We start from the raw sequence: 14,443 nt of genomic DNA on the forward strand, positions 1-14,443 counted from the left end.
TATCAAGAATGTTTTCCTTAATGGTGATCTTCAGGAGGAGGTGTATATGGAGCAACCACCTGGGTTTGTTGCTCAGGGGGAGTTGGGTAAAGTTTGTAGGCTTCGGAAGTCTCTTTACTGCTTGAAACAAAGTCCTAGGGCCTGGTTTGGGAGATTCAGTGAAGCAGTACAGGAATTTGGTATGCAAAAGAGTAAGTGTGATCACTCAGTATTTTATAGGCAATATGAGGCTGGTCTAATTCTCCTGGTAGTCTATGTGGATGACATTGTTATCACTGGGAGTGACTCTGTAGGTATTTCATCTCTTAAAACCTTCATCTAAACCCAGTTTCAGACCAAATACTTGGGATTGTTAAAATATTTCTTGGGTATTGAAGTTATGAGAAGTAAGAAGGGTATTTTCTTGTCTCAAAGAAAATATGTCTGCGATTTATTGACAGAGACAGGAAAATTAGGTGCTAAGCCTTGTAGTGCACCAATGACTCCAAATTTACAGCTGTTAGCAGGGGATAGTGAGTTGTTTGAAGATCTAGAGAGATATAGGAGATTGGTAGGAAAATTGAACTACCTTACAGTCACTCGTCCTGACATTGCTTATGCTGTTAGTGTGGTAAGTCAGTTTATGTCTTCCCCAACTGTTGCTCATTGGGAAGCCTTGGAACAAATCTTGTGTTAACTGAAAGGCGCTCCAGGAAGAGGTTTGTTATATGGTAATCATGGGCATTTGAATGTTGAATGTTTTTCAGATGCCGACTAGACTGGATCTAAGGTTGACAGGAGGTCAACTACTGGATATTGCGTTTTTGTTGGAGGAAATTTGGTGTCTTGGAGAAGCAAGAAGCAGAGTGTAGTTTCTCGATCTAGTGCTGAATCCGAATACAGAGCCATGGCACAATCAGTATGTGAGGTAATGTGGATACTTCAATTACTAAATGATACAGGTTTTAAGACCTCTCTGCCTGCGAAATTGTGGTGTGATAATCAAGCTGCTCTCCATATTGCTTCTAATCCGGTGTTTCATGAGCGGACCAAACATATTGAGATTGATTGTCACTTTGTTCGTGAAAAGATTCAACAACAGATCATCTCAACAGGACACATCAAAACTGGAGAGCAGTTTTGAGATATTTTCACAAAAGCTCTGAATGGAGCTAAGATTGACTACATTTGTAACAAGTTGAGCATGATTAACATCTATGCTCCAACTTGAGGGGGAGTGTTATGGAAAGTCAATCACTATATTATTTCTCTGTATATTCTGTATTCTGTATTCCTATTTAGGATTTCTTATTTAGGATTTCTTCATAATTAGTAGAACACAATTATAGGAATCAATTGTATATATATACCCATATACAGATTAATTGAAATTAAGGAGAATAGTCTCTTTCTACATTCAGAAAATATGAGGCTTTGCCAAACATCCAATTATGATGCATTGAATCAGCTTAACCACTCATAATTTCTTCTTATAGGTCCGGAAGCTTGAATTCCTTATTGCTTTTCTTGTTTCTACAATCGCTGCATGCTTTTTGGTGGAGCTTGCCTTTGCAAAACCCTCTGCTTCTGAAGTTCTCTATGGGCTTTTTGTTCCACAACTCAAGGGACATGGTGCTGCTGGCCTTGCAATTTCACTTCTTGGTGCCATGGTTATGCCGTAAGTGTTTTATTCAATTATGTCTTCCAACTATTAATAGTTACTTCCTTTTGAAAAAAAAAAAAAAGAAAAGAAAAAACATGTTTATCTTCTTTGGCTTCATTGCCCTCATGCAGGCACAATCTCTTCCTCCATTCGGCATTGGTTCTTTCTAGGAAAATCCCACGATCCATTCCTGGTATCAAGGTAAAGATCTTGAGTATATTAGCTTTAATCTTAATCATTTGCAGGCATGCTTCAGTGCACAAGTTCGTTTATCAGTTTATGTGAGCATGTGTGCAAGAGTGACCATTTCCATGCACCTCTTTTGGAAAATTATATTTGTATGCAATATATTTTAGCCTTTTCTACTGGAGGATGGATTTCTTAGTGTGCTTATCTTTGTGGGCAACAATATTAAACAACATAATCACATTTTGAACTTTGTAGCTTTCAACCTTTTGGCTAGTAAATTCATCTTTTTTTAAGTATTAGTACATACCTTTGCATATAGAGTTTCAAGACACTTAAACATGTATCTTAGAAAAGTATCTTATAGCCTTGACATCAGGAAGGATTTTCCATCCAATAATAGTAAAAAAAAAAATAAGAGTATATAATAGTTTGATGATTGTGCACCCCAAATATCTCTACCCTTTTGGTTAGTTATTTTTCATCTTTTTTTAAGTATTAGTACATACCTTTGCATATAGAGTTTCAAGACACTTAAATATGTATCTTAGATAAGTAGCCCATAGCCTTGACATCAGGAAGGATTTTCCATCCAATAATAGTAAAAAAAATAATAAGAGTATATAATAGTTTGATGATTGTGCACCCCAAATATCTCTACCCTTCTGGAAAGATATGTTTTCATTGCTGTTGCTGTCCTAGCATATCTTGAAGGTTATCCAAAACGAAATTAAATTTATAAAGACACTGCTACATGTTAACAAGTTGACACTCAATGGTTCTTATTAAAACATGACATTGACGATTTTTTGAACATAGAAATTTGCAGAACTAACAATTTTGTTTGCAGGAGGCTCGTAGATTTTACTTGATAGAAAGTGCCTTCGCTCTCACACTGGCCTTTTTCATTAATGTATCTGTTATTTCTGTAAGTGGTGCTGTTTGCAATTCCCCAAATTTAAATCCAGAAGATCAGTCAAAATGCAAGGACTTGGACTTGAACGAGGCTTCTTTTTTGCTTAAAGTATGTGAACAAATTTTCCAAATATCTGATTACATTTCCCTATCTATACTTGCTTTTGTACTCAGATAATGCTAATCTTGTACTGGATATTACAGTTTGTTTTCAGTTCCTTCTAAATTTACAATTTGATCTTGATCTGCTTCATGATGGTATTTTATTAATCTTTTTTGATAGAATGTTTTGGGTAGATGGAGTTCAAAACTTTTTGCAATTGCTTTGTTGGCATCTGGTCAGAGTTCTACAATAACAGGAACTTATGCAGGGCAGTATGTCATGCAGGTACTTGGTCATGACATATAATTGTTATTATTTCTTGAGGTCCATGTATGTAAATCAGCTTGCCATTAGTGCTGCCACTTTTACCTTAAGTAATAAGGCTTTATGGTTGCGTTCCTGATTTCTGTTGAAGAATTTAATATTTCTTAGCTCATCTTGTCATGTTGCAAGCACTAATGCACAGAGCACTTCCTCTGTTTTTTAAGGCAAATGATCTTTTTAACAAAATCACTTTCAATACATACATACATACATATATATATGTGTGTGTGTGTGTGTGTGTGTGTGTTCTGAAAGAAGGCAATTGGTTCAGATAAATCGTATATAACTATAGTAGTCTCCTTGATTGCTAGATGTTGCTATGGTATGTTTTTCCACATAATATTCACAATATTTCATATTCCAGGGTTTCTTGGATCTACGATTGACACCATGGATACGGAACTTTCTAACTCGATGCTTGGCAATAGTCCCTAGTTTAATTGTTGCACTCATTGGTGGCTCTGCTGGTGCTGGAAAGCTAATTATTATTGCATCTGTATGAGTTGCTTACCTCTAAAACTATTATACTTCTAGAACAATGTGCGTTTTTTCTTTAAATTTTAATCATATTCTGATATGTATACAAGTAATATGCACAGAGAATGAACATTAATAAGGTGTGTGTAGTAATATATTTAACTGCCACAGATTGCTTTGCGTATTGTCTGCTCTCAACTTCATAAAGATGCACTACCTGTGCTTATCAATGATGTTGCGGAATTTCTTTACTTTTGCAAGATTATGAGATTCTATGGTGATATATGCATATATGGGTGCATCTTAAAATTTGAACTCTTATCTATGGTGTTTTATGTAATTTTAATTCCATGTTTCATTTTGATTGACCATCAGGTGGAATTTTAACCTTGTGTGCAAGTTTCAAATGATGGCAATAACTTGAAAATCTCGGATAATCTTAAAGCACTTTCTTGTCGTGATATTTGTGAGGATGTCTCTGTTCATATTAACGAGTAATGAGTAATGATCATTCTGTTATTGCTTCTACCAACTAATTAAATATAGAAAGCAATAAAACCTCTGTTCTTGTTTTTATTATTTTACAGAGTTGTTCTTATGGTTGAATGCAATGTCTATTGTGGATAACTACTCTCTCACATAATGCTAGACTTCTGGCTGCATTATCTGTTGTTGAAGAGATTTCTTATTGTCATTCACTTTCTGCAATGCTTTGTAAACACTGAAGGGCAATGACTTTAGGCTTGTCAAACAGAAAAAAAAAAAAAAAAATCTGTAATTTGTTGTTACAATGATTCCATTTTTGTCTAGACCAAGGGCTAAAATTCTCATTTGTATCTTACCTTGCAGCAAGTTCACATCTGGTGTTGTTTTGCAGATGATTCTATCATTTGAGCTACCTTTTGCTCTCATTCCACTTCTCAAGTTCACTAGCTGCAAAACCAAGATGGGGATACACGCCAACTCAACTATGGTATAATGTTATTTTGATCTATGCTTCTTCACTTATTCATTTATACAATTTATTTAACCATTAAATTTGGAGACTTTGATTTGTCTTGAAAATTTCTCGCCTGACTACTTGGAAGGGTCCTTGTATCCTGCAAAAAATCCTGTTAAGAATAGTAATGAAGTATTTGACATTTCCATGGAGACAGACAGCTGTAAAATGCCTGGCTTGAAATATGTTGTGTTTGTTTGGAAACTTTTTATAGAAGTTCTTGCTGTTTCTTTTTCTTTCTTGTCTTCACCTTCTTTCCCTTGATGTTATTTCCTGATTTTTCTTTTCCTTTGAAATGTTGGACTTGTCAGTCCAGTATTTTTCAACAGTAACAAATGCATATAAAGATTTCTTGACAGTGCTTCAATGACCAAAATTGGATAGATTGCTGTTAAAATGTTTTTTTTCAAGCATTCTGGAGATTATTACTGCAACATATATCATTATCTTTCAACTGTTATTTCTGCTCCTTAACTTTTCATTATCACTGGTTTATCATTTTTCTTCTTTTACAGATTTCAGCTCTCACTTGGATTATTGGTTCCCTGGTCATATCAATAAATATATACTACCTTGCAACTGGCTTCATCAAGATTCTTCTTAATGGCCATTTAGAAGTGGTAGCTGTTGTTTTTCTTGGAATATTCGGATTTTCAGCTATGGCTGTGTATTTGGCTGCAATTGCTTACTTGGTGTTCCGTAAAAACAAGGAAGCTACTCATCTTCTGGCACTAACAACACCTGAAAGTCGACAGATGGCCAACGAGTCTTGTGATACATCAATGCATTGTCTCCCTAGAGAAGACATAGTAAGCATGCAGTTACCTCAAAGAAGGTCTACAGAAGAAGTCAATTGATAAGTGGTAGGGTAAGAGTGATTTCCACTGATAAATGGTAGGGTTAGTGAGAGTTCAATAAGTGAGCTTGGGAGCCTTTATGTAATTGGGCCTGAGAGCCTTGATTTGTTTTTGGGCTTCAAACCTTGTATTAATAAATCCTACCATCTTGCAAAAAAAAAAAAAAAAAAAAAAAAACTCTTGTATAGGTAACTTACGGAGTTTTTGGCTCTAAGGAGAGTATCAGCCGAAACTTCTTGGAGCAGAAAAAGTGCTGCTCTCTGAGGTGGATTTTCCATGCTAGCAAAGGAAGAAGAATCTCTTCTTTTGGGTGGTCCAAAACAAGGTGCAATCTTTGTCCAACTTGGTGTATTCCTTTGGGATTTTCTTTCTTAACATCATGTGAAGATTCACTACAATCCTGGACCGTATATAATTCCTATAACACGTGATTATGTATGGAATTAGAATACAAGGTTGATCTTGAATTAAATATGTATGTAATACATGGTTATAGCCATTATTAATTTCAGACTTTTCTTGACTAAACTCGATTCACCACAAGTCCAAGACAAAAAATATATGGTAGAGCTCATCTATTAATACATGGATGCTACATGATTGTATTTTAAATTTATGATAAATTAAGTTTAGGCAAAAATTTTCAATTAATTCCTACACAACTAAAAGTGTTAACACGGATCTTAAACTACACCAATTATTAAGAGTCTTGGCTGCAGCAGAATTGCTCTTCTTACTAACATCAGTGGGATAAGTTGCCAAATTTGATGCCACCCCTTTGAAGGCAAACCTCTCTATTCCAGCTATCACTAATTCAAATAATAATAATAATAATAATAATAATAATAATTTGAATAAGTTTGAATTAATTAATCAATTTCATCAAAAGAAGCAAAATTAAGCTGATTTTACCTATGAGGAGAAAGCAAGACTTGTGAGTCCTTTTGTTCTCTGACCACCAGCAATAATTATCACATTCTGATGATACAAACTCAAAATTTCATGCAACATAGTTCGCATAACAGTGTCACATCTTTACTTCTGGGCTTATCAAAAGAAAAGAAAAACGGTGTCAGATCTTTAATTATACTTTATTTGGAAGCTATTGATAAGTCGTATTTTAATGTATAAATTTATGTGCTTTTATTTATTTATTTTACTTATTTTTAATTAATTTTATTTAGTTTTTGTTATTTGTTTAGTTTTTACTTTTTAGTATTTATTTTTTAGTCAATTTAGGACTTCTATTTTTTTTTTTTTTTTTGTATTTTTAGTAGGAAAGATTCCAATTTGAGCTAGAAAAGATTACAAATTTGCTATGTTTGAAAGCATATTTTTGTTGATCAAAATTTGTCCAGAATTTGGCCATAGGCAAGGTCATGGCGCAGACACAGCATGGCCATGTGGGATGAGCTATACAAATTTTAATTACTAATCTGACTGGGTTTTTAATGCTTACTTGGAGAAGAGTCACCTAAGGTTGAAAGAAGTCTAAATAAGTAGAGATTACCTTATTTAAGAAGGAAAGAAGAGGAAAATCAGGAATCGACTTGGAATGGGAGTCTAAGAAGAGGTCCCTAACCACTCAATTGGGAGCAAGAGGGAGAAGATTTCTACATATTGAAGCTTAAAAATGCACCCACAATTAGAGTTTGATCTTTATTATTGTTCTTTAAGTTTTCATGATATATTTTCTTCTTTTTTCTTGTTCTACCATCTCTAGTGTGATGACCCAACCTTGGAAAGCGGTCCAATGAGGGCGGGGAGTGACATAAAAGAGTAAACTCCCTGTAGGCTTCTAGGATGGCGAGGCTACCTATAGTAGTGGAATACGGGGCACAGTAATGAATCAAATCATACATTGAAATGGGAAAACCTAATCACTAAAGGCGCTTTTTGATGGAATGGCCTGGAGAGTTGGAAGAACTCCAGGGTTAAGCTTACTCGCTTGAGAGAAATGTTAGGATGGGTGACCTCCTGGGAGTTCTCCATTCTATCTATGAGACAAAACCGCGAAGCTCAGGATGGGGTGAGCCAAAGTGGACAATTCCTCTAATGGTTAGAGCAAGGGCATTACAGATGGTATCAGAGCCCGGCCCCCCCTCTAGTAGATGTGTGGTTCGAGGACGAACCAGGTGGAAGCTGGTGGGCCTGTGACGACCCGATCCAGGAAATCGGTTTATAGGTGAGGGAGCGTGAGGCATAGTGTCATCCAATAGAATTATATAAAATGCATCAGGTAATACCCAGGAAAGATGGTGGAGTCACAATGGTCTCACTTAAGTACCACCTCCTTAGACAATATTTCCTAGACATGCACTTCATACAATTCTAATAAAATCAAAGTACTGGTAAGTACCGTCTTCCCATAATATTACCACGGTACTAAGGATTTATGCCACGAAGGTATAGATAGACAGGAGTCACCACCCGGATAATAACCAGGACATATTCAGTTTTTCTTCCGAGAGTCATGAATGACAACTTACTCCTTGCAGAATTTCTATAATCCTCATTATCATAGCCCAATGTTTAGGTTCGGGATAGTGGGTACGTAAAGGGAAGGTGTTAGGCACCCCTTACACCTGGTCTAACCTCGTTAATTCGAGTGCCAGTCCTCTACTAATATTTCTAGAAGTCTTGTTTATTATTCTTTTATTAAACTTTATCCTAAAAATGCAATTTTAATTCTACACACGCAAGTAATTCACAAAAGGGTTGTTGTTTACAAAAAATTTTCATGCATAAGTAATTCCTATCTATGGGGTTGATAATTTTTAAATGATATTTACCAGATGACTAAAATTAATTTATTATTGAGAATTTAATTTACAAACAAATTCAATATAAAAATAAACCTAAGTTTTTATTTCACCTAATTAATTGATTCACCAAGTTATCATAAGGATAATTAAACTAAATTAATTATGTTGTACATGTGTAATTTATTCTAATATCACATAAGGCCCGAACAATCACAACCTAATAAAGATTTCTAATATGAAAATTTATTTTATAATTACCAGGTATTAAATTAAATTTATTTTACATGCAAATGTTAGTTTAATTTACAAACAAGATGAATTTTAATTTACAAAATATTTATTTAAATTAATTACATGCAAAAGTCAGTTAAATTAAAAACAAAGTTAATTTTAATTACCAAATAAAAATCCTATTATTACTGCAATTTCATGCTAATGGTTATTCTAGGAATTTAGGATTGCTTACTTGTTAGTAATTGCAATTGCCATTGGGGCAAGCTACCCTTAAAAAAGGGTATTCTCTTCTAGTATGACAATGATATCTCTGGCTTACTCCTTTTAGCTCCATTTAAGCTCCACGTAAATATCCTATTTGGTACTTACCTTAGGACTACTTACTAATTTTATTTGTAATAAAAATAAAGAAACTAAAAAGTAAAGAAACTAAAGAAAATAAGAAAATACTAATAACAATTCACATTGGATTCTAACTCTAGTCTCCTAAGGAGTTAAAATTCCTAACTAGTTATAACTACCTTAGGGTTTAGGTCTTGTAACATGATCCAAACACTTCATAACACTTCTTGAATTAAGAGAATTCAAAAAAATAAATTAAATATCAATTAGAACTCAAGAACGCACAAGAACATATATATATATATATATATATATATATATCAAATTCTGACAGATTGACAGTAGCAAGAAATTTGATTTTTGAAAAATAGTTAGACAAGCCTAAAAATCTTGAAAAATTTACAGAAGATAGCCAAAACATCATACAACATCATAAAATTCATAGATTAAACAAAACTCTAGCCAAATAATCTACACAAATCATAAATTTTCCTAATAATAGAATTACACTACTTTTTTGTAAAATTCATAACTCACCAACCATAACAGATACGAATGCGAAAGTAATTGGAAAAGATTCACAAGATTCCAAACTTAATTTTAGACACCATATTCACACAACAATATTAAGAAACAAGGGAGATATGGGCTCTACAAGTCGGATATTCTGCAAATCAGATTTTACAGGAACCCTAATTTCAAACAGTCATAACTTACAAAATATTAAAGTTTTTTTAGTGATTATTGAGCCTAAAATTAATAGAATTTCGTGTAGAATATGAATATAATTTTTTCAAATTTTTTACAGATTCAGAAAATAACAAAATAATAATAAAAATATAAGAGATAAAAAACTGAACATGTGCAGAGTTGTGTATCCCTCAAATTAAATATGATTACATGATCTATATAAACATACAAAATAAATTAGAAACAAGGAACATAGAATTAAATATTACATGGCATAGATCTTAATAAGAAAATAAAAGAACTAACATTCAAGAAATATCGCAAGAAAGAAAGAAGAGCTAAAAGAATTTTGACTATTTCTCTCTTAAATTTTTTTTCCTTTTTTTTTTTTCTTCTCCTCCTCCTTTTCTTCTCTTCTCCAGTAGGGTATTTATAGGGTTTTGGGAGAGAGGTGTGATAGGGTTTGGGGTCCTAGGGTGATAAAGTTCAAATAAATTAAACAACTAGAATTACAGAATTTGGGTGAGACTGAAATATGGAAGAAGTGTTTCAACCAATAGGAAGAGAGGGGAAGGGGAAGGCACCAATAGGGAGTGAGGAAGAGGTGTGGTAGGGTTTGAAGTTCTAGTGTGATAAGGTTCAGATAACTTAAACAACTGGGATTGAGGAATTTGGGTGAGACTGGAATATGGGTGAGGTATTCCAACCAATAGAAAGAGAGGAAAAAGAGGTGGCACCAATAGGAAGTGAGTGAAGCCAAAGTGGGAGAGAGAGTTTGTATGGAAGAGGGATAGAGAAAAAGATATTTTCTTATTTTAATTTTTAAAAAATAAATTAAATGGGTCATATTTAAAATTTCTAACTAGACTTTCTTAGGCCCATGAGGCCCAATTAAGCTTAATTAGGTATATTTAAAAACTACTCATATTAAATTTAAATAAAATAAAATTTTATTTAAATTTAATTAAATTCATTTTTCAAAAAAATATTATTTTATTTATTTATTTTTTTTTTTTCAAGATCATGCCACGGAATTAATAATTCAGCTCTATGCCTCCAATTACATCTTACAGTTATATAATTTTTTATTATTGGGTTTTCCACAGTCTCAATGCACATACTCATTACAAAATAAGGGTCTACACGATCCAATGAGGGCGGGGAGTAGCATAAAAGAGTAAACTCTTGGCAGGCTTTTAGGATGGCGAGACTACTTAGGGTAGTAGAATGTGGGGCACAGGAATGAATCGAATCATACATTGAAATGGGAAAAACTAATCACTAGAGGCGCCATTTGGTGGAATGGTCTGGAGAGTTGGAAGAACTCTGGGATTAAGTGTGCTCGCTTGAGAGAAATGCCAGGATGGGTGTTCTCCTGGGAAGTTCTCCATTCCACCTATGGGAAAAAACCGTGAGGCTCAGAATAGGCTAAGCCAAAGCGGATAATTCCTCTAGTGGTTGGAGCAAGGGCGTTACATTTAGGCTGAAGTAGACCATTTTGTAAGGAAATGATGGATCATAAACCTATGTTATGATTTCTTTCTAATTCAACGCATTAATTTTATTTTCATAAGATTATGCAATATTTGATCTTAATGCTTTGTGTTTATTCAATTGATTGATTGTTCTAATGAGATTTGAACAGAGAAGCTATAATTAATTTCTCTTTTAAATGCATAATTAATTTCTAGAAAGATTATTGCATATCACATTAGGACTAAGCTACCTTAAGAAGGACCCTAGAAATAGTGTGTGGTTTGTTTAATTCCTAACCAAAGAGGACGAATTAATTGTAAGAGATTCATGTTCTTTATGCATCTAGATTCTTACTACCCTAATAAGGGCCATTAATTTAGATGAATATTCGACTTGAAAAAGACAAGTGGCCATATTCAATCTTACCATCTCATTGTGTAAAACTTATATTGAATTAGTTATTTGCATAGGTGAAGGTGAAATCTGACCCTAACACTTTTATCATAAAAAGTTTATTTAATTAATTTAATTATTTACTTCTATTTTTATTGTTAGTTTTTATTTTAGTTAAATTCAAAATTATCAATTTCTCAAATAACATTTGGGTAGTATTAGCTTAATTGCAAATGACAATTTTGATCCTCGTGGGACAATACTTTTTCTCATCACTTTATTACTTGAACGACTAGTACACTTGGTAGTGTTAACTATAATGCATCAAGTTTTTACCACCATTGCCGGGGATCATAAGTTTATTTGTAGTTGATTTTACATTACTTGTTAATTTGAAAATTTTAATTTGTGTTTTGTTTTTCTTTTATTTTTTTTATTCTAATATTACTTATTTGTTTTCTTGTGAGATACCTCAAGATGCTTCATCAACAAGTATTCACAAGTTTTATTCAACAATACTTAGAGCCATTATATGCCGTTTGGAGAAGGTTTAATGAATTGGTAGAACAATTTTCAAATCACAGTTTCTCAAATCAGTTTGTTATGTTTTGTTTCTACAATGAATTGGATGATGCTACGAGATGTTGGGTGGATAATGAAGCTTGTGCAACTGGTGTTCAGCTTTAACATAGAAGCCATGAGGAAGTACTTCACCTGTTGAATTTGACTATCAATGTTGGAATCCTTTACTGTAGGATTGGAGTCACCAATACCCTCCATATACTTCTCACCTTATTATTACAGACCATCCATTTGGAGATCAAGAGAAAAATTTGCAATTTGAAGAGTTGTCAAATCTATTGGAAATTTTTATTAGTAAATCTAAAGTGAGCAATGAAATTTTTAGTGGTCCAATGGTGAACAATGGAGTGTTGCTTTATTATAAGGAATTATACACTCAAGGTGAGGAAAGTGAGTTGAAGTATGAGGAAGCTTCATGGAAAGATAAGCCTCAATTGAAAGAACAAGAATCCTCAGGAGTTGAGTCATCAAGAGAGTTCCCACATAAAGATGAGCTAAAAATAGAGTTCGTGGATGAGATAAAAAAAAAAAAAAAGAGACCATTGATTTGTGTTCATCGATGGTACTAATATATACACCACCTAAAGATCCTTACTTTTCAGTGACACCACCTTCACTATGCTACTTCTTCTATGAGCTAAAGCAAAAATTAGAAATTTCTCTCCTATCTCATTGTTTAAGGCCAAGTGTTGTTTGTGCTATAGGCAAAATTCTTTCAAATTTAGCCAGACTTGAGGGCATCATATATAAAGAGTCATATGTGGTGTTATATGACACCTATGTTGAAAGGAAGCCACTCTTTGATGATCCACTCTTTAGTTTTATGCCATTAATTTTTATTTTTATTTTAACTTCCTTATATTTCTTAAAATTGTAGGTTTTTATCGATTTTATTTAGTTTATTTTAATCAAATTTACTTTTTTTGGGGGTTATTTTTGTAGGTCAAAAGTTTGGAAAAGTCTGTAGAAAAAGCATGTGAATAGTATCAAAATTACAGTAGAGTGAATTCCTAGCAAAAAGTGCAGCAGAGTTTTAGGCACATGTATGCCTGTGCCCTGGGCACAGCCTTACCCATGTGCAGGTGCCTTACGGAGTTTTTGGCTCTATAGGAGAGTAGCAGCCGTGATGTGGCCCAACCGCAAATGCACGGGTCATACAAGTAATACAGTAAAGATATCGTTCCCATGAGGAGTTGAGTTAATGATTGAATTTTTGATATAAAAGTTGACTAAATCGAAGTATTTTTGAAATTAAAGTAATGAATTGATGGGTATTGAGAATGTGAAATCTATATGTGCAAAATTAATATTCTATTCATCAATGTATTAATTAAACTAAAATTGCATCAAATTGAAATAAGCAAGTTCAAATATGGCAAGATTCTAAAATGGCAAACAATTAAATTCAATTGAAAATTAGCAATGATAAAAAGGCGATTCCGGAGTTCGGGATTTCATATTCGAGCTATTTTGGGATTTTTAATTGGTTATCCAATCTTGTGAAACTTATGGGTTTTAAGGAGATTAATTCTTAAATCCTTTGAATTCTCTTTCGAGTGAGACAAAGAGTGCCTTAATCAATCTAATCCTACTTTCGTGGACTTAGAATTAATTAAGACCCATTAAGTTCTTTAATTAATCTGTGAATCCTCTTAATCCTTAGCCTATTTCTAGGTCCAAGTTAATTAAGTCCGATTTCTTGATTATCTATTACAAGGCCTTCTCCTTTCGGTGCTTCAACCATGGATTAAGAACATCACTTAATGGGATCCTACACTAAGCATGTCATTAAGCACACAAGAAATGAATAAAACTCATTAAGACCACAAAATATGGATTACCCCATCAAAATCCACAAAATATCTCAAATATTACAACCCTTACTCCAGAATCAAAGGTAAAACTACTCACTATCCATAATGCTTACAAGATATATTGAGTTTAAATGGAAATAAAGCTTTAATCTAAGCTAAGGAATAAGAAATTAAACACTAGAAATGTAGAAAAATGTAAGGAAAGAAAGAAATCTGCAAATCTTGGTTGAAAATGGTGTGGAAGGTGAAAGTGTCTCCTCAAATTCTGCCTCTCTTCTCCTTTCCTTTTCTGCTCCTTTTTTTGCTCCCCTCTAAAATGGGAAAATGAGACTATTTATAGCATTTTTCTGACATGGAGCCCTAAAATGGTATGTTCTAGGAGGAATTATCTGAGGGAATCTTCTGCCAGCTCATTAATGAACTCTTTATGGGACTGCATAAGTGGACTGCATAAGTTATGCAGTCCCTTATGCAGTTTTCGGCTGATTCTGGTTCACTTATGCGAAACTGCATGACTTGGTGCATAGGCTATGCACAATTCCGTGAAGGTGCATAAGGGAGGCGAGAATGTGCATAAGCTATGCAGTCTCCTTATGCACATTTCGGCAGGTATTGGAATAGTGATTTTTCTCCTTATGCAGAT

The 14,443-nt window shown here is 33.6% G+C and overlaps 1 protein-coding gene across 5 annotated transcripts in view; it reads left to right on the forward strand.

Annotated features, from left to right (window-relative positions):
* LOC110650389 (metal transporter Nramp1) overlaps nt 1-14,443 on the forward strand; it is a 79,730-nt gene that overhangs the window by 7,312 nt on the left and 57,975 nt on the right. For 3 of the 5 annotated variants that reach the window (XM_021805336.2, XM_021805337.2, XM_058148732.1), the window contains 7 exons: nt 1,476-1,657; nt 1,774-1,843; nt 2,679-2,852; nt 3,027-3,131; nt 3,535-3,666; nt 4,525-4,620; nt 5,163-6,032. In XM_021805336.2, the coding sequence (XP_021661028.1) occupies nt 1,476-1,657; nt 1,774-1,843; nt 2,679-2,852; nt 3,027-3,131; nt 3,535-3,666; nt 4,525-4,620; nt 5,163-5,504 (1,101 nt within the window). In that variant the 3' untranslated portion in view covers nt 5,505-6,032. Of the gene's footprint in view, nt 1-1,475; nt 1,658-1,773; nt 1,844-2,678; nt 2,853-3,026; nt 3,132-3,534; nt 3,667-4,524; nt 4,621-5,162; nt 6,033-14,443 lie in introns of those variants that run through there. The other 2 variants (XR_009149530.1, XM_021805338.2) reach the window with 2 other exon arrangements.

The sequence above is a fragment of the Hevea brasiliensis genome, chromosome 6 (assembly GCF_030052815.1).
Source record: "Hevea brasiliensis isolate MT/VB/25A 57/8 chromosome 6, ASM3005281v1, whole genome shotgun sequence".
Classification (NCBI taxonomy): Eukaryota; Viridiplantae; Streptophyta; class Magnoliopsida; order Malpighiales; family Euphorbiaceae; genus Hevea; species Hevea brasiliensis.